Here is a 21,319-nt window from a genome sequence, read left to right as displayed (position 1 = left end):
GCTGTGTCTGCGGTCGTCTCGTCTTTGGGAAAAACACTTTGTATGAACCTTGTGCTTGTGGAAGGTCAGCATCCTTACAAAGATACTGCTGATTTTTGCATGTACACCCAACCGCGGTGTGTAAGTGTATGCACAAATGTGGATCTGTCCATCTGCGGCTCGGTGATGAAAGCAGTAAAAGCCTTTGAGAGTGGTTGTTGCTGCTGGCCACTTTTACAATGCAGCAGCAGCAGCAGCAGCAGCGGCGGGCGCAACAGTCCCCATCACCTCCCTGCTGACTTAAGCATCTCATCATCACCATCACGGCGCCTCGCACAGAGCGCTATGGACTTAATAAAAGTGTCAGACCACCAACTGGCACCGTTAAATAAAGGCATGAGGAGGCTACAGTCGTCCAGACCAGAGGGGGAGCTTGTTAAAGACACTCCGAGGATGTTAAGGCTCTCAGCTGGAGGGAAAAAGGGCTGACAGGACCGTATGCTGAAGTTATAGAACGTCAGTGTGGAGAAAGCAGTACCGAGTTGCATTCGGATTCACATTTCTCGGAGATTGATAAACACAGAAAACGTTTTTGTCGCTATAATCGACTTTTTTGTGGACACGGAACAAGGTTTTCAGCACGGCGTATGGATGGGTGGCAAAACTATGCACCAACAAAAGCAATTCTGTGTGTCCCAAAAGAGCATAAAAGTAATAAATAGCAACTTGAGGAGCTTGTCGATTTTTGTCATGTAAGCAAAGCTGGCCCATAAATGGAAATGGTCTCAGTTTATGTATAGCGGTTTTCCACCTAAGCACTCACCCATTCAATCTCTCGCTCAAACACCAATGTACGCAGACACTGGGTGTTCACTTTGATGTGTTTATAACAGAAGAAATAATGATGAACTTTCATAAGACAAACAATGTTTTGGTCAAAATGACACACACACTCCCAGGTTCGATTCCCTGACTGTGAGGTTTAGGCTGTCACGATAATTCCTATATCGACTTATCGTTCAATATATAACAGATAAACGATATATTTTTGGCCTCGATATTTATCGTCTGTACATTTATTACCATTTTCCCCAATTTTTTCTTTGTTAAACTTTGATTTTCAACAGAAGCAGATTGAGTTACATTATATTTCATGTTAATTGCAGCTTGTGTGGTATTTTTGGGATATGATGATACACTTTTAGAACAAAGGTTTACTTTTATGCCTGAGAGTCGACAGGTGTCCTAGCCTACACATATAATATAATAAATGATGAGAGTGGTGAATAGTCGCCGCTGCTGCGGTTGGGGAGGTGTGATGCGTAATAGCGCAGAGCGTGCTTGGAGAGCCTTTGGCACAGCTGGACGTTCAGTTCCTGGGGGTGAAGACCTGTGACTGCTTTCCTTATTGCATGTGGGGCTAATTTAGCAAGTTTGTGATTTATTTCTTTGCATTTGACTTTTGGAATCGTCACCGCAAGTGGTCAAAAATACTACGTAAAATAAAGTTGTTTCTGAATCGGGTTAAATGTAATGTACATACCCTCATTGGGAGCTTGGGGGCGCTGTTTTAGCAAACGTCTAATATGGTCAGGGATAAGACAAACGACCACTTGTGTCGTTTTCTGTTGGAGGACAGTCTCCCAGTATCGTAGAGTCAATAATATCGTTTATCGCGATACTTTCTTGCCTCAACTGGAGTCATCAGTGGCTAGTGGGTCGTCAATGCCCATTGATCAGCAGCAGAGCAGAACAAGTTAATGATGTTAATGATCATTTTTGTAATTCATACATTTTCTTTTTAGTTACTACTCGTGAAAGTGTAATGCAGTTAATAGGAAAAACTGGCTCTTGCCTCCCACTGGGTACTGTGACATCATCACATTTTTGGTTGTACCCAGTGGGGTATATTATAGGCCTTCTGAATGCTGTGAAGTCACCTGAAACCCAGCAATAGACCACTGCAGTTTGGGTAATAGTGTCTTTTATGACCTAAGAGCTGAGAGGAAGCTTGTGTGACTAGAAATGAAATGTCCTCAACTTGATGATTTATCCTTTTTTACTATGGATACTCCCTGGATGAATGAGAGCCTTCGCAGACATATTGGGGAAACACTGTATTTGGTGATATTATATTCAAACAGCAAAATGAGTTGAAATTACAATCTTTTTATGGAAGGTTTGTCTCTAAAGCACCACCAGTTGAGTGTAGCCGAGTGGATAAGAAAAGTGAAAATGCCAAATACTGCCTTCCATTCCTGGCTAACAATTTTGGTGTGTCTACACAAAAACAGGCTGTGCAAAAGTGTAATGAAAGTTACCAAAGTTTTTATTACGTTTATATACAAACAACCCGGCAAGGCACACCTTTATTTAAATAAGAATATACAATACATCTTATTCTTGAAACTAAAACAACTTTAGTCTGGCAATATATTAATACTAGAGTTTTAGGGGTTGGACAAAGAAAAGGCCGCTTCTTGTTTTTTTTCGTCAAACGACACAAACCTTGATAACAATAAAAATCTCAACAAAAATATAGATGTTCCACAGTTAAAACAGGTGATAAAATCTATTAAATAATCCGACAGAAACAAACGTTCGTACTAAAATAGTGTCATTTAGGAGGTTAACAGCTTTGAAAGAATTCACTGATTATGCGACCTCCTTTGTCAAAAACTAAGAACGGTTAAAATACATTAGACAGTAGCAAAACGACAGGGCTTACTTTTGTATGAGAGCGATATCGTACCACTTTTAGCGGTGAATTACACAGATAACAGTCTGATAAAAGCGTGGGTTAGCTGTTGGTTTACCTCATTAAATGCTAAAACAACAAAAAGTGACATTAAAAAAAGTTGTTGTTGTGAAACGACGACATGTACAAGTGAAATATATTCCAAACATATAATCAAACATACTTTTTCATAGTAGCACAATTTAAATTTGGAAGCAGCAAGACATCTCCAAAGGGATGGGTCAGACTTTAGTAAATGCTGGAACAGTAATCTCATGTAATCATTGTGGATGCAAATTAACTCCATTTCCACACTTAATTAGAGATTAAGAGTGTGGCAGCACCAGTAGGTCAGATAATACAGTGGGAGGAAAATGTAACGCTTTAGAATTTCTTACATTTCTGCGTAAATTGGTCATAAAATGTGGTCTGATCTTTATTAAAATCGCAGGAATGATTAAACAGTGTCTGCTTGAACTAATACCACCCAAACATTTACATGTTGTCATATTTTTCTTGGCCATAACATGTAAACATTCACAGGACAGGGAGGAATAAGTAAGTACACCGCCTGAATCTCACTGAACTGCAGCAGTTTTGTAAAGAATAGTCCAAGATGCCTGATCGTGCATGTCTAATTTGCAAAGCTGCCAAGCAGTTATTGTTGCTGAAGAAGGGTCATCCAGCTATTTAAAGGGATCTTTCAGGATTTTTGACATTCCTTATATTTGAAGAGTTTAGTGGTGCTAGGCTAGCGGTAGGCTAGTGCATGTCTATGGTAACTAGTAGCCTGCATTAAAAACAGTCTGACCCAAGCACAGTGCACCTGAGGCAAATCACTTATAACACCAGACTACCAATATAAATGTCTGTGTTGACTAAATACTTTTTGAAATATAACCTTTTTGCATTTAAAATAACAAATATTTGAGCAGCATCAGCTTCCTGGTTGTAAGCTACACAGCGGCGGAGTGATCTGCTATAGGTTACCGGATCTACAGTACTTTGTTTACCTGCGGCCGGCGTTACTACACGTGGAATTCACAAAGGGACTTTCTACAAAATCAGATATGGCAACATTTGGAGGACGACCCCATGATTTTGAAGAGGTTTTTAATGCAGGCTACTAGTTACCATAGACATGCGCTAGCCTAGCACTAGCATAGCACCGCTAAACTCTTCAAATATAAGGACTGCATGGATACATAACAAAAGAAAATCTCCAGAAATCAACAACACTCTGGATAACTAGGAAGTGAGGCCCTATGTCAAAAATTATGAAATATCCCTTTAATACAAGGGTTCACTTACTTATTCCACGCTGTCCTGTGAATGTTTACATGTCCTGGCCATTCAAAATATGAACATAGCTTGAGTGGTATTAGTTAAACAGTCACTGTTTACTCATTCTTATGATTTTGATAAAGATCGGACCACATGTTATGACCAATTTAGGCAGAAATGTAAGAAATTCCAAAACATTCACATACTTTTTCTTCCGATTATGTGCTAAATGTCGCTTTACGTACCAGGAAGGTGCACATTTTTGTGATATGCATTTTTATTTTACTTGAGATTCACATTCTAAATCAAGATTCAGTTCACCGAGCAGATTTTAACATCTCCCAGGACCATTAATATTCGAGAGGACTGGAGGTGAACTGCAGGTTTTTACATACACAAGACCCCATTAAAATGATAAACTGTATTCTTTTGTCTGGAGAGGACACCGCCTGAATAATTGCAGCTTTTGTGATTTGCAAACCGCAACCATTTAAATTGCAAATCCGACTCAATTGCGATTCACTTTGCAGCCCTAAACGCCGCGTTGTTTAGCTTTGCACGGGGACAGTCTGAGCACGTATCCGTACAGAGCATTGATCATGGAGCTTTCATCCTGTCACTCTGCTCAAGCTGCCATTTATTTAAAAGAAACAACAACAAAAAACATCAAAAAAAGAAAAGTGTTTGTCTAACATCAGTCGGCGTGAAGAAGAGTCCTTTTATAAAAGCTTACAGCGCATTCAGACAGACTGAAGGATGAAAAGACGCTCGTGACAAAAGGCTTACTGTGACTCAAAAAAACAAATCAAAACAATGTGGTATAACGCAATAAATGGTGCGATCTTTGAAAAAAAAGAAAGGAAAAAAAAAAAAAAAGATTAAGATGCAGGCTGTCAAAATCTGGCGCCTTTGTACCATCTTTCCCTATTACACCCATACAATCAGCAAAAGTCCATCTGTAGTCCCTCGAAAGACCAGGGAACCGGGCAGAACTCGGCTGTCTCCGGTTGTGCATGTTTTATATTGAATATTCCTATTGCTGTGGCGGGTGCGCTTGGTCTGTATCATGCCAGCAGCCCTAGTCGCTTCACCTTCGCCGACAGGAAAGAGTGGATGATGAAGACTAGAGTTTTGGGGCAACAGTGGAGGTCCAGTTGCTGAAATGCACAGAGAAAAAGAAAGTAAAATATCTAGCCATAAGTATCGTTTTTGTCTTTTAGGAACAAAGAAAACTTACAGCAAACTCTAAAACTCACTTCATTTGTGTCAATTGCCATAAACCTTGTGATTTAATTCACCACACAGTATAGGAACATCATCTACAAAATCAGCTAGCTAGGGCAGCTGGGTGGGGGTTTGTTGATTGGGAGCTCCTGCCCTCTTCAACTGGCCCGCTCCTGGCTTTTTAAACACTACACTACAGTATGTAGGGCTTACACTATACTCTGTACATTAAAAAATATAAATTAATATCATACTCAGGATGGCAATGACAACTGGGAAGTCGCAAGATCATTGAGTACAGTATGGAATGGACATTATTGTGCCTTTTTCACTTAAAACTAGTGATTTTTGGTAATGTTACTAATGTTTGGCATTGGTAACCATTTGAAAGAAATATATTAATGATCACCTTTTGTTACTTGCTCTGTACTAGACTTTGTACATGAAAGGAGACAGTTGTTGTTGTGTTTCATTTCTATTTATTACTGGATCAGTTCAAATAGTGCCTCGTAAGTTTGGTTTGTGTTAAAATAGCCAATTTGGTGTGATGTTTTGTAATTGACTAGATATAGACTAGATATTGCGAGTGTTGTGGTCCATTCTTTTGCTGTTGTTTCTTAATTATTGTTTTGTTACACTATGGTCTTTGTTTTCATTATTGTTTTGACTATTGTCTATTGACTATTGTTTTGTGTTTTTTCACTATTGTACAATAAGTATTGTACATTGTAATGTTGTACAATAAGACTGTAAAGTAACATGTGCAATAATCTATGTATCAGCTGCACTTTATTCCCTGTACCAGCATCCTGCACTAGGACTGTAACTTTACACCCCAATATTTTACTTATATGACCTGTTCTAGTTTTTATCCTATTTTTATTGTTGCTGCTCACCTATTGTTGTATTTCTGCTGCTTGTTGTACATTGGATACCTCGTTTTTTATTCTATTTTACTGGTTGCACATTTTCCTGTCTGTTTTTGCACAACTCTGAGTGATCTTCTTGAACGCCGACTGTAACAAGTGAATTTCTCCATTGTGAGATCAATAAAGTATCATCTTATCTTATCTTTTTATTTTGGGGGTGGGTGCTTATAAGCCTTTTGCTTCGGCCCACTCCTTTTGAGCAGACTAAAGGACGCAAGAACTTCTTGTTCTTGCACCCTGAGCTGCAGAACAAAACAAAGTCACTTTTGCCTCACCACCATGGAACTGTTGTCAGAATGTTTCCATGGCTACAAGGCAAAAGTGACTTCATTTTGTTCTGCAGCTCAGGGTGCAAGAACAAGAAGTTCTCGTGTCTTGTGAAGCATGAATGAGCCTTAAAGGAATAGGCCACCGTTTTTACATACTGAGATATGTTCTTACCTCACTTTAGCCGAGTTAATATATCCCCATCTGGTCTTTGTCCGTGCGCTCTGTCACGCAAACGGAGCACATACGCAGCCTCTCCCACATGTCATATAGCTCAAAAAAAGCTCACAATAGAAGCTACCAAGCTCTTCCACGAGTTCCCTATTTAAATAAAGTTACGTGAAGTGTTTTCATGCGAAGTATATTTACACAGAAATGTAACGTGTCGATTTTATAAGCAGATAAAAAGGGGGACTATATTGTGAGGCGTGATGATACGAGGAGTAAAACGTCCGCGCAGTAACTCCTAAAGGTTATTGACGGAAGTGAACGGGGAAGTCTTTAGGAGTTACTGCGCGGACGTTTTGCTCCTCGTATCATTACGCCTCACAATATAGTCCCCCTTTTTATTTGCTTATAAAATCGACATGTTACATTTCTGTGTAAATATACTTCGCATGAAAACACTTCACGTAACTTTATTTAAATAGGGAACACGTGGAAGAGCTTGGTAGCTTCTATCGTGAGCTTTTTTGGAGCTATGTGACATGTGGGAGAGGCTGCGTATGTGCTCCGTTTGCCTGACAGAGCACACGGACAAAGACCAGACGGGGATATATTAACTCGGCTAAAGTGAGGTAAGAACATATCTCAGTATGTAAAAACGGTGGCCTATTCCTTTAACTGCTCAAATAATCGGAAGGTCGGGGGTTCGAATCCCGGCTCCTACAGGTGCAGACTGTCGTCGTGTCCTTGGGCAAGACACTTCACCCAATGCCTATGTGTGGGTGGTTAATGGTGGTCGGAGGGACCGTAGCTTACCACCATCAGCATGGAGTGAATGAACCCCCTCCCTTCCATGTGTGAAGAGCTTTGGGTGTGACTGGTGTCATGTGTAAAGCGCTATACAAAAAAGACCCCCCCCCCCCTTCAACTAAACAAACAAATTGCATCTATTAATATTCCAGGATCAGTGCATATCTTTTTAATGTTTTTACTGTAACCTCATTTTGTTTGTTTTGTTACATGTGATTTATGTTTGTAAGGCTTTTAATGCACCTTGGCCCGGTCGTTATTGTAAATGAGAATTGGTTCTCAATTGGCCCAACCTGATAAAATAAAGAATAAAATAAATTAAAGAATAAAATAAATGGATTTATGAACTGTACTATGGCAGATAAGGTCGTTTATTTCAGATCTGTTTGTCTTACTGGTCTTTTAGTTACAGTCATTGATCTTGTGTCGACTTCCATTGATCAGAGACAGATCAAAACAGATACAAATTTACCATGAATCCTGAGAGCAAATATACAATACTGTGTAACTTTGAATTTAAATATTGAAATACATTTCCAGCCCCCAGAGGTTGTTCTTGGTGGTCATGATTTAACCAATGACTGTGAAGCGTGAACTCCCAGAGGAAGCAAACTGTGATGAAATCTAAGCTTCTAAGAAAATCAACCCACTGCCCTTTGACAATTTTCTATTAAAACAGAGCACGAAGTTTCTTGGAGAATTCAGAAACTCACTATCTCTGCCTCAGGGCCCCCGAAGTCGAGGAACATCATTCGCACTCCGTCATCGGAGGACATCTTTAGGCGCTCGAAGGGCTGCTGCAGCAGGACGCTCTTCCTCACTCCCATCTCCTCCGTGTACAGTGTGAAGCCTTCGTCGATGTGCACGCCCAGAGTGCACTCCTTCCCGTTCCAACTGCAGGCTGAAACACACAGGTACTGTTGGTGGCAATCACATAAGCATATAGGGTTTGCTGCAGTGTTTCCTAACCTTTTTGAGCCACGGCACATACTTAACAGAAAAAAATAATAATACAAAAATCACCAAATAAAAATGCCACAAAAGCAATTTACTGGTGAATCTCAGAAATATAGAATATCGTTAAAAAGTGCATTCATTTCTGTTATTCAACTTAAACTGTGAAGCTGATATGATAGACTCATTACACGCAAAGTGAGATATGTAAAGCTTTTATTTGTTATAATTTTGATTGTTATGGCTCGGCTTGTATCACATTTTAAGTTGAAGTTGAAGTTAAGTTAAAGGACTATACAGAGTTTAAAAATGTTAGAACTAAGTATTTTCCTCCCCCTACATGTTCCAACAATGTCCTAATGTGTAGAATGAGCTCAGACCTGTTCACCACAACTGCCAGTTGCAAGTTGTTACTTCGGGTCCGAAGTGCCATCATGCACGAGCTTAATATAGAGATTGCAGTTACACATAAGACCTGAGGTGGCAGTAGTGAGTAGAACATGCTCCTCAAAGCTGTGGAACGCACTTCCAGTACAGTTTCGAAACATCACTGAGTTGAATGTTTTTAAATCACAGTTGAAGACACATCTTTTCAGAAAAGCTTTCGATACATAGCCACCGACTCGACTGCTGTTTTTATGTGTTTTTGTATTTATTGTTGTCTACTGTGATTTTTGTTTTTATCCTGGAAAGCGCTCTGGGCACCTTCTAGTTGTTGTTGGGCGCTATACAAATAAAATTTGATTGATTGATTGAACATGGCCAACTTGCATCGAGCCCCTTTAACAGAAATAAATACATTTTTGAACGATATCCACATTTTCTGAGTTTCACCTGTATATAATGAAATCTAGTCTCAATTTATGAAGTGTGAAACCTGGGCTTGTTTTATTATCTATATTATCAGATATTTGTTTATTTGTTGGGGACAGTGCATGTGAATGAACACACACGGATACATGCATGTAAACACACCACGCTGGATTGTAGCCCTATAGGCTAATTTCCATATGTTGTCACAACCTCGCACTCTCAAACACACCCTCATTCATCCTGGCCTATTGTACATGTTTTTAGTGGTAGGGGAAACCGGAGTACCCCGATTAAACACAGACACGGGGAGAACATGCAAACTCCACACAGAAAGGCCCCGTCCAGGTGGGAATCGAACCCGGGACCTTAGAGCTGTGTTAGAGCTAACCACTGCACAACCTGCCTCCCAGTTGAACACAAAGCTGATATTCTTGCAGGAATTGACAAAACACAAGTGAAAGACGGGTGACCGGGTGAAATAGGATCTTCTACGCCACACTGGTCGGGAAACACTGGTATTTTCGTATGATTGTGTTCATTTTGTGAATCAGAACAGAAGAATGCCAGATTTCTTCAGCAATATCTATATGCACACTACAAAAAGTAAATATCAAGCATTGGCTTAAATGACTTGAATTGAGGAAATGTATCTTGTTTTGAGCGGTTTTCACTAATTTAGACACTTTTCCTGATCGATCCAAGTTTACTTTGCTTGTTTGAGGACATTTCAGACCAGTTCTAGGGTAAATCTCGCTTGAAATAAGAAACTAAAATTGCCAATGAGACAAGACCAATTTTCTTTCCCCATTGGCAAAGAAAATTACCTGAAATAAGGACGAAATGTATCGAAACGAGTCGGAAACATCTCAGAACAAGTGAAATAATCTAGGACAAATGCCCAAGAACTTCTTAACTAGTCAAAACAACTAAAATTTGGATTATTATGCTCAAAATGAGATGTTTATACTGTTCTAGTTAAATACTTTTTGCAGTGTAGCAAATCCAAACTAGTAACAACTTAAAAAAAAAAGTTTAAGCATTTGTAAAATGACTAAATTCAGATGTCTCCCTTAATCAAAGGTGCACTTAGAAAATCATTTCAAGAACTGTCTATTTCCTGTGCACTCCCTTTTGCCACCAGCAGATGGCTTTGAAGCACCACTTTCAGCGCAAGCCCCGTCTCCCATTGAGCACGTTTCCTCAAAGCACCTTGTGTTAGCAGCATTCAGCATATGGATAATGTTAACACATCGCCGCGCGCCAGAAATAGATCAATACACGGCGTGCGTACCACTGAGCTCAATCCTTCAAAACTAAAGACACATATTTGTTTCTTCTGGCAAGTCAAACTGACACAAATCCCCGTAAATCAGCAAAGTGTGGACAGCTTTCTCAACGGCGCAGCCCTCCAAATCGTATTTTCTACAGAACAATCAAACGTAACTTCTGCCTCAGCTTACAGCCAGAGCTCCCTGCGGTGTGCGCCCGCTTGCTTTGGATGGAAATAACATCTTGTGCCCAGACGTCACATTGGAACTGATAAAGTCTATCTGAGTTTGAAATAAATGAATAATGAAAACCATATATAAAATACCGAGCCAAAGGGAGGTGAGATAACTCCAGATGCCTTATTAAATACAGTGTGTTTTTTTTCTGTAATAAAAGAAGAGAAAGGAACGGGCCCAGGATGGAATAACTTTTGGTGTGGATTGACATCACGGTTTGAGAGATGAGACTGGAGAACCTTTATCTTCAGAGGCTTGTCACTCCTGTAATCAAATGTAAGACCGGCACTGCCAGTATTTGACTTCAAGAGCAAGAACAAGCCTCTGAAGATAGAGGTGGATCATCCTCAACTCCAGTTCGAGGATGATCCACCTCTGGGAAACTCATCTACCTTTTTTATTTACCCTGGCCTTGAAGCATCTTGTCCAGTCATTGTGAGGGAAGCTTATGTGTCTCCTTAGAGGTTTGCTTCCATTTGGCAAATTCTTACTTGACCAACACCAGAGGCTGTTCTGTACTGAAACATCTAAGTCGGTGGCCTCATCTGATCCATCTTTTGCTACTGTGTCAATACTCACAGTAAAACATTATTTTAAAGGTGCATTATGCAACTTTATAGGCTGAAAAGTTGTTGTATGCGGTCAACATGGCGCCTTTACTTTCCATCCCGGTGACTTCTTGGACGATCCCGGACCAATTGTTTTTAGGATTTCTGGTAGGTTTTCACTGCTTAAAAGGAACAGGCCACAGTTTTCCATACTGAGATATGTTCTTACCTGAGCTTAGACGAGTTTATACGTACCTGTCTGGTCTTTGTGTGTGCCCGTGGAAGAGCTTGGTCGCTTCTAACTTCACCCCCCGTTTGGAGCTATAGGAATATGCTGAGAGAGGCCAAGTACTAACAACATCTTTGGTCTTTAGGCGTGCGCTTAGTCACGCAAAACGACCAGACAGGTACGCATCAACTCGTCTAAGCTCAGGTAAGAACATATCTCAGTATGGAAAAACGGTGGCCTGTTCCTTTAAGAAACTGTCTCAATAGTTATGTACAGTGGGGCAAAAAAGTATTAGCTCAGTTCCCCATAGACGTCCGACTGGATTTCAGCAACACATTTTTGCCCCACTGTACACATCTCATCAAGAAAACTTACCAGAAACCCTGTAAATCCTGAAATAAAATGTATCCTGGACTCATTGAGGCCTCCGAGATGGAAAGCAAAGGCGGCTAGCTACACCCACACAGCCACTGGGTCACTGAAACTTCAAATACACACTACTACAAACCTTTTTTCTGAATTAAAAGTTGCATAATGCACCTTTAAAAAAATATATGTTTTTCCATGCCTGGGGTTGCGAGTAATCTACCAGCCGTCTCCGCCCAGAGCAGAGGAAATGAACATCAATACTGTGCTCTGTATCCTGGAGTCAGTGTGTTGTTTACCTGTGGTGACCTCCTTGACCAGCTCCGCAGCGCTGTGGCAGCCCTCCACCAGCAGGTGGGTCCACAAGGACAGGTCTTTGGCTGAGTCCACTCTGAACACATGGGTCTCCACGCCCTGCTTCGTCCCCGAGCGCACCCCAAACGAGAGCTCCGAGTCCAGCAGAGGAGACGACTTCCCTGGGCCTGAGTGCACAAGTCTGCAGAGAGACAATGACGAATAAATGTGTAAAATAACTATTTTCAATCAAGACTGTGTTGGTGATATTATCTGTGTAGAGAAAACAGTGAATGACTCTTTTCCTATGGTTGCGTGAATTTTTTCCGCGCTACTCAGATCAGAGCTAGAAAATGTCCAATGTTCCGCTCGTGGAAAGTCTTACTGTGCTGGTTTAAAGGAAAGGGGAAATACAGGAAAAATATTTAATGGTCCATCCACTCCCTCAGATTTTACAAGAGTATATCTCAACACAAAGATGACATATAAGGTTCATTATATATATTTAATAAATTTGGTGCATTTGCCTTGGATTTTGGGTTTATGTGAGAATTCGGGGGAACCCAATAGCAGACTCAGGGAGAAGATGCAAACTTCAAACAAACTCTGAGAATATGGAACTTAGAGGTTTTTGCTCTTTCTTTTATATATGTTCTATTATGATTTGTGTTGTCTCCATTGTATCACATTCTAAGCCATTCTGAAGGGAAGGTCTGAATATATCTGTACCTGGTTGTGATGAGGGCGTAGGTCTTGGATGGATTGTTGAGGCTGTCCTTGTTCTCAGGCAGTGAGGAGAACAGGAGCAGGTCTTTGTCCGTCAGAACCGCCAGCACAGGTTTCTCGGGACCCTGGGTCATCTGGACACAACGTGTTCACCGTCAACTTACAGGAAACTTTCATTACATGTTATACATCAACTTTTTTTTTAAGCATTTCTTGGAGGCAACAAATACACTTTAGATCACAGCTTGCAAGTTCCATGTGGAGGTGCAGGGAACAAGCACGGAATTGCACATGATATCTTTATTGTTGCGTTTTCATAGTTTTGCATGCTTTTTTTGGTGTGTCACATTTTTGTCACTCTTTCGTGGGTTTTTGTTTCTTTTTCAACACTTTAGTCGTCTTTTTGACGTGTTTTTAATGTGTTTTCATAGTTTTTCGTCCTTGTTACGGATGGGTATTTGTCCTGTATTTTGTTGCGTTTTTGTCACTCTTTTGTGTTTGTGTTGCTATTTCGGCACATTTTTGACACTCTTTTGTTGTTTCTTCATCACTTTTTAGTGTTTTTGATTTGGGTAAAACCAAACTGGAGAAAATGCGCTCAGTTCAGGTGAGGATTAATAGATTAAAAAGGGGATACTAGTTTCATAACCTGGGCAAAACGACCGTATAACTAAGACACCGACATAACTGTGCAAATACATCATACCTAATGTGTAACTCTACACGTCAGCACAGGCTGTCATTTAAAGTGACACGCTATGTCCACGTACACCTACATTGTTTGTTTGTATACTTTATTGTCCCCCTAGGGAAATTTGTCCTCTGCATTTGACCCATCCTTTGATAACCTATCTCCTGATGTGGAGCCAAGCTGACAGTCAGAATTACCTGGCTTCACCTATTATACATGTTTTTAGTGGTAGGGGAAACTGGAGTACCCAGAGGAAACCTCCGCAGACACGGGGAGAACATGCAAACTCCACACAGAAAGGCCCTGTCCAGGTGGGAATCGAACACGGGACCTTATAGTTGTGAAGCAGAGGCGCCAACCGCTGTACTACCGTGCTGCATTTTATTGAAAATTATGCTTTAAGGTGTAACTACCTGTACTTCCATGTGTAGTTACGTTCTTGTTATCTGTACCTCCACATGGAACTTGTGGGCTGTAATCTAAAGTGCTACTGCAATGTTTGTCCCTCTGCAAATTTTGACTTTCTTTTTTTATTCAATACAAAGGTATAAGTAAGGATTAAAGCCGTGCATTAGACGGTTATAAAGCACGATGCGGAGTCAAGAACACCACGACGCGCAGTGGAGTTACTCCTGCATTATAACCGTCTAATGCGGCTCCTCGTTGTTTAATCCGCTTATACCATGGTCCCACAAACGTAACATTTATAATAAATGTTTTTTTCACTTACTAAACTCACTAAATATGCCAGACCACCGGGACTATTTTCTGTGGATTATTAGCCGGTCACTGAAGGCTGGTCTCAGAGCGAGTCATTCTCCGCAGCTATTACGAGGATCTTAGTCAGGCTCAACGAAACAACATCAGCACAGAATCACAACACAACAGGACTTTTACGTGGAAATAAACACCGATATGCGGCACTCGTGGGCAGGAGTTATTTCACTTTTACGCTGTTTAACCTGAAGCTAGCTAGCTAGCTCAACAAGCTCAACTGTTTCTGGAAACAGCTGCGGTGGAGTCGCTCACACCTGGGCCCCACGAACTGAAACTTTTATGATTGACTTTACTAATCCAGACAAATGTGCTTAAATGCAGGGATCATTTCATGTACGCCTGAAAATAATGAATAGTGCCTTAACCTTTTTCAATAGAAATGGAAAGCTCATATTTTATTAACAGTAGCTAACCTAGCTGCTCACTCTCCTCTACTTCCCATTTATCAAACGTTTTGTTTTGGCCAAAAACGTTGAAATGAACCACAAAATCCATCACAATTACGTGTTTATCTGATTCAGCTGTGTCATGCGTTGCTATGGCGATGCCACAGCGGAGTGATATCCCAGTGATTTAACTACCGGACTACGTGTGCGGTTATACCAAAATAATGCACGCTTGTTAGCACCCACCAGCCAATCAGAATCGAGTATTCACCCAGACCATGGTATAATATTTAATAATATTTATGTGTGTTGGTGCTAAGAATTATTGATTATTCTAATAAGTATTGAGATTATGATTATATTTGTGGTTTCTGTTTCAGAGTGGTCTGCTATAGGGCCCTATAGCGAGGTTCTGAAAACTCAATGGGACTTCCTAGTTAAATAAAGGTGAATCACATGTGTTTCAGAATGCATTTGTGCTGAGCTGGCAGGTTTTATAAGAACCCAAGGAAACAGAATACACTGTTGCTTGCAAAGGATAATGGACTTCCTAAATAATTGTAATTTTCTTATTGTGAAAATTAAAGACGTGAATTTGACTTGAATGCGAATGATTGTTCAGCCGCTCTGACAGGATAATCTCATCCAGACCTGGTTTTGTATTGTACCTGTTCAGCGATCCAGCCCAGATGTTTGACCTCCATATGGGGCAGCATGCTCCTCATCTCCTCCTTCACTCGCTGTAGCAGACTGCCAGCTCCCGCCTGGATGGCATTGTACCAGGACTGAGCCATGGCCGGGTCTTTCGCCCGGAGGAACAGAGAGTTCTTTCTGTTGGATGAAACCACTTCGAAATACCTGGCACATGAAAGCGAGAGAGGCGAGTGAGGAGAGCAGAAAGCAGCTGGGGGCGAACAGGGAAAGTTGTCCACATTAGAACAAAGAATAGGTGATTATAATGATCGCTGTGAGCAGTTTCAGGGTGAATAAGACTGGCTGCAAGTTATTGTCAGTGGAAAGAAGTAGACTTTTCTCACTTCTACTCAAATTAATTGCATCCATTATTTTATGGAGATTTTACATTTTCCAGTCACACCCCATTTATTCAGGTCTGTGAACTATGTTTGTAATCTCTCACACATATAAGAAATTAGATTCTTGATTTTATGCAAGGCCTATTATTCTGCTCTGTATTGTTGGTGCTACTTCCTCCTTCGTACAGCGAGAGACTTTGAGAAGGCAAAATATGCTTAAAGGAATAGGCCACCGTTTTTACATACCAAGATATGTTCTTACCTAACCTTAGTCGAGTTAATATATCCCCGTCTGGTCTTTGTCCGTGCGCTCTGTCACGCAAACGGAGCACATACGCAGCCTCTCCCACATGTCATATAGCTCCAAAAAAGCTCTCGATAGAAGCTACCAAGCTCTTCCACGTGTTCCCTATTTAAATAAAGTTACGTGAAATGTTTTCAAGCGAAGTATATTTACACAGAAATGTAACATGTCGATTTTATAAGCAGATAAAAAGGGGTACTATATTGTGACTATATTGTGTATTGTATATTGTATACTATATTGTGTACTATATTGTTTATCTGCTTATAAAATCGACATGTTACATTTCTGTGTAAATATACTTCGCATGAAAACACTTCACGTAACTTTATTTAAATAGGGAACACGTGGAAGAGCTTGGTAGCTTCTATCGTGAGCTTTTTTGGAGCTATATGACATGTGGGAGAGGCTGCGTATGTGCTCCGTTTGCGTGACAGAGCGCACGGACAAAGACCAGACGGGTATATTTTAACTCGACTAAGGTTAGGTAAGAACATATCTTGGTATGTCAAAACGGTGGCCTATTCCTTTAACACAGAAAAGAGTATTGGATTGAGCAGACTGACAACACCTTCAGTCACGCTTTACAGCCTTAGAGTTACTTTTGTGTACAAGGGATGCACCGATCCGATATTGGTATCGGCTATCGGAGCCGATACTGGAAAAAATGGATATAGACATACTATACAGTGGGTAAAAAAAGTATTTGGTCAGTTCCCCATAGACTTTCTATTGGATTTCAGCCAAATACTTGTTTTTCCCCCACTGTACCTCATTCTGAACCTGAAGTAGTCACTGAGTTAGTTTAACCTCTGCAAACTTTTGATCATAGCAGCCGCATGCTAAAGCTAACGGAACCTTATCATGGCTGGATCAAAATCATTGAAACCTAAAGCAGCCTAATAAAATGTGGCCACTGCTGCAGAATGTATTTTAGTTACATACTGCAGTGTAGTTTATGAAATGCTGTTAAAGAATAAAAGGTAACACATTTATGAGTTATTTATATTAATGCATCCAAATACCCTGTCCTTTATCCAAGGATATTCAGTGTAGAAAAGTCTAGTGATCCTTGTGCATTGTTTTTCCATTAAAGTTTGTTACAATAAACAGTACAAGCGCTTTAGAAAAATGTACTATTCCATCTATTTAGTTTTTATTCGATGTTGTATCAACTAAGACGTTCAGTTTGGGCTTTGAGACCAAAATATAAATAAATAAATAAAAATGACTTTGCACAGATTAAAATATATTACTGATATATATAGATATATATAGATTTATAAATTATGCAACATCTCGTTTGCAAGATAAGACTTTATTGATCTCACAACAAGCCATTTTTAAGATAGCCCCTCTGTAACAGTTAATATCGGATATCGGCAGATACTCAAAGCCCCAGTATCGGTATCGGTACCAGAAGGAAAAAAGCTGGATCGATGCATCTCTACGAGGTACTGCAATATTACAAACACCACAAATAGAGCCCACACATAATAACTAGTACCTGTGTTCTGTGTCCGGGGGGCACTGTTTCCGCGTGACTTGGCACATCTTCAGCGGGATGCTCCGGGGCTCCCTCACCTCAGCGGGAGTCGGCCCGTTGCCCCTCTGTGGTGTGGAGGGCGGAGAGTCCCAGGGCAGCGCAGACCCAGGGGAACCAGAATTCTTAAAGAAGGCCGACATCTCCTTGATGTACTTAACTGTGCGGAGAGAGTGGGAGGAGAGAGCACTTAGATAATGAAGGCACGTCCAACAAGACAAAAGAGCCAAATGACTCTGAGTTTGGAGCCTGCAGGTTAGAGATGAGGCTTTGAAAATTATGAACAGCTTCAAAGGAGAGGGGACTTCACTGCAGTGGTTTTCATGGTCGAGTAGAGCAGTGGTTCTGGTTTAAAGTGAAAGGTGCAGGGCCATTTTCGGCTAGTCGCAGCCCATTCTCACCAAAGCCTGTTGATAAATTGTTAGATAGTGTCCAAGATAGTCTCATGATTTTACCCAAGAGAATGTTTTTAAGTCTCAATTATGCACAATGTAACAATGTTGCCCTGAGAGTGCTCAAGATATGATCCATGCTGGAATCTAAAGAAACATGTGAAGAAAACACTTGCTCTGATGCTTTAACTGGGTCAAACTGCAATAACATTTAACTGTAAGCTGATACAAGTATGTTTTTGTTAGCTTGAGTGAGTTTTGAGGGCACTAGATAAACACCAAGAGCTATGACACCTGAGCACAGACCTGCCATCATACAACAATTAACAATAGACACAGACGCCATCTCGTCATAGAAGGGGGCGTGGCTTCGCCGAGGGGGAAAACAGAATCTTTTGGGAAACACAATTTTCCACTCATGAATAAAGTCAAGTCTGAATCGTGTCCATACGGATGTTTATTCACAGTAGGGCTGCAACTAACGATTATTTTGGTAATCGATTAATCTACCGATTATTTTTACGATTACTCGATTAATCGCTTAGCTGTGAAAGATGCATGGAAATTGTATTTCTTTTATTTTTTTTTATCAAATAAAGCTAAAGTGGCGCCGCTTGAGGACACATGGATGGAGTAAACTTAAAGTAAACGTTTGTCGGAGACTCTGTGTGCTAATTCTGCTTTCTGATTGGACGAGACAAAGACAGAGATTTATGAAATTTACGATGTACAAAACACTGCAGACCCTAACTTTAAAAAATAAAGTAGGTTTTCATCCAAAATACATAATTGTCATGTCTTTTTTGCTCAATTTTAGCCTGTGTTTACTAGAAAACGATTAATCGATTACTGAAATAGTTGACAACTATTTTAGTAATCGATTAGTTGTCGATTAATCGATTAGTTGTTTCAGCCCGAATTCACAGCAGATTGTTCTGTAGAGGCAAAAAAACAGCCGTCGTAGCTAGTGCTAGCATCATGTTAGCATTCTCCGTTGTGTATTTATGGGCCGTTGAACCGCTTTGCTTTGTATCTTTATTGGGCAGAAAACGATATCAATAATTCTGCTTTGGTTAAAGTAGTTTTGGAATAATTGGAGAAGATTTTTCTCTTTTTTGTTTTCCCCCTTTACTGTTTCAAACATGACCATATATGGGGCGACTCCAGAGATGCCGTCTGTATATCTACATTTGCAATGCAGCTTGTGACTCTTTCTGCATATTTAGGCCCAGTCTTTGTTTTCCTTTTACGATTTATTTCCCCCTTCCCAGCGTTATGGAAAAGACTGAACCTACTCTTATGATGTTGCAGCAATAAGATAAGATACTCCTTTATTAATGGAGAAATGCACTTGTTCTTATTCTGCCGTGATCTGTGTGTTAAATATAACTGAGATTTAACTTTTTACTTTTGTTCAGGCCATGCTGGGTTATCAAAGAAAGGATTAAGGTTAAGCGGCGCTGCGACTTGTAATACATAATAGACATATTTTCGATGATTAACTGTTCCATTTTGACTCTTGAAGTTGCATAATTCCTCTGCTCACACCCACAGCCTCCCTAACAGAACCTGCCCTCTGCTCCAGTGTGGTGAGCTGTGGTAGGACTTTGGCAAATCGACAGGACTACAGCCACTGCTGGTTATAAATAGCCTTGAGGACATGGCCAGGCATGAGGCTGAGAGACCTGAGACTGAGGTCTGGTTTCACGGGAGAAGTGTGAAGCGCTGCTGCTCCAGACAGGGGAAGTGGGAGGGGGGGGTGTAGTGTCCCGGGGCAAGAGGAGGGTTGTCAATGGACTCTAATATAGACCTCAGCATCGTTCGGCTTAAACCTGGCATTTACATCGAAAATGTTATTCGGAAGGTATGCAAATTTACAATATTGAGTATTTGCTCCAATGTCTAGAAATATACATATAAAAAACTGGGAGAAAATTGGTTATAAAAATGAAAAAAATGTGGTTAAAGGCACACTGAGTAACATTTTGGACTATATTGTTGCCATCAGTACAAAACATGCTCCTAATGACCAGCCCGACACAGGAAATGCCATTACTGCAGTAGTAAAGAATGGATTTCAATGAGGACCTTTAACCTATTTAAATCTCAAAATTCACATCTCCATGGAGACGAGCTGGAGACGTCCCCACTCCTGGTAAAGTCCCAGTCATGTCTCAGCTGAGCCGCTCACAGCAAAGGCTCATGTTTGTTTGTACATTAATGTGGTATTTTTCAATGTTGAAAATATCTGCCATGAAATAAAAGCTTGTATTTCAATTTTATTTATTGGGTAGAATTATACGCAGTGTGGCTTTAAAGCAGTACTAAGTAACTTATTTACCTTAATAAATCCTTTTCGTAGTCCCTGTGGGGGTAATACAAGTGTTTATGAGATGATTGGAGGGTCTTTCATCTCCCCCTGGTGTCTCTGACCAGAAAACCATGTTTGCAACTTGACTGCCACCGGTGCGGAGAAAGCAATACACACTAATGGAATCACGAAGAAGAAGCTAACATGCCAACGGGCAAAGCTAACTGCGGGCTAACGTCACTTTAAACAGTATTTACAGCCAGGTTTGAGTGAAAAAAAATATTTCCTTTGTATAATTGGTTGCACAGTAACCCTCTCTCCCTTCGCCTTTCCTGTCAGCGTAGTATTTACTCTCCAAGACAATTAATAAATTAAAAAATCGTAACTTGCTACTACACCTGCAGTTGCGCTTATGGCCTCTAGGGGGAAGAGTTACTTAGTACTGCTTTAAAATTGGGGAAAAAATAGGTGAAAAATTGGGAAAGAATTTGGGGGAAAAATGGGGGGAAGAAGGGGGGTAAATCGGGGGGCGGCGGTGCTAGAGCAAAAATGTGGAAATAGTTTTTTTTCTACCCTTTTGTATTCACAATTTTTTGAGGGACAAAGCAATGTCAATTTAGATGTTTGAAGCACATTTTTGTCAATATCATCATGTAGTACAATCATAAACGTTTTCCCCTTTATTTAGGAGTGTGGGAATATAGTTTTCTTTTTAACATTTTTTAAAATATGAACACAATAACTAGCTAACTATGAGCTAAATAAGTATTAGCAAACACATTTCCTACATAATTATAGGCAGCCCGAATATTTTGACTTTTGTGCCCCATTTGGTTTAAGGGATATTTCAGGATTTTTGACATGAGACCTCATTATAACTAACACTGTTATCCAGACAGTGTTGTTGATTTCTGGAGACTTATATAGTTTTTAATTCATGCAGCCTTTATATTTGAAGAGTTTAGTGGCACTAGGCTAGTGCTAGGCTAGCACATGTCTATGGTAACTAGTAGCCTGCATTAAAAACCTCTTCAAAATCACTGGGTTGTCC

The 21,319-nt window shown here is 40.3% G+C and overlaps 1 protein-coding gene across 1 annotated transcript in view; it reads right to left on the bottom strand.

Moving 5' to 3' along the window:
• Window positions 1-4,215: 4,215 nt before the first annotated feature.
• Window positions 4,216-21,319, bottom strand: part of snta1 (syntrophin, alpha 1) — a 70,280-nt gene continuing 53,176 nt past the window's right edge. Inside the window, exons 3-8 of the mRNA XM_079579302.1 lie at window positions 17,530-17,725; window positions 15,353-15,542; window positions 12,834-12,964; window positions 12,110-12,306; window positions 8,109-8,296; window positions 4,216-5,157 (exon numbers count right to left, since the gene is read on the bottom strand). Of these exons, the coding sequence (XP_079435428.1) occupies window positions 5,065-5,157; window positions 8,109-8,296; window positions 12,110-12,306; window positions 12,834-12,964; window positions 15,353-15,542; window positions 17,530-17,725 (995 nt within the window). The 3' untranslated portion in view covers window positions 4,216-5,064. The remainder of the gene's footprint in view (window positions 5,158-8,108; window positions 8,297-12,109; window positions 12,307-12,833; window positions 12,965-15,352; window positions 15,543-17,529; window positions 17,726-21,319) is intronic.

This window comes from Gobius niger (assembly GCF_951799975.1).
Source record: "Gobius niger genome assembly, chromosome: 20".
Lineage (NCBI taxonomy): Eukaryota > Metazoa > Chordata > Actinopteri > Gobiiformes > Gobiidae > Gobius > Gobius niger.
Note: the sequence above shows the minus strand (reverse complement) of the source record. Positions and strands in the feature narration are given on the sequence as shown.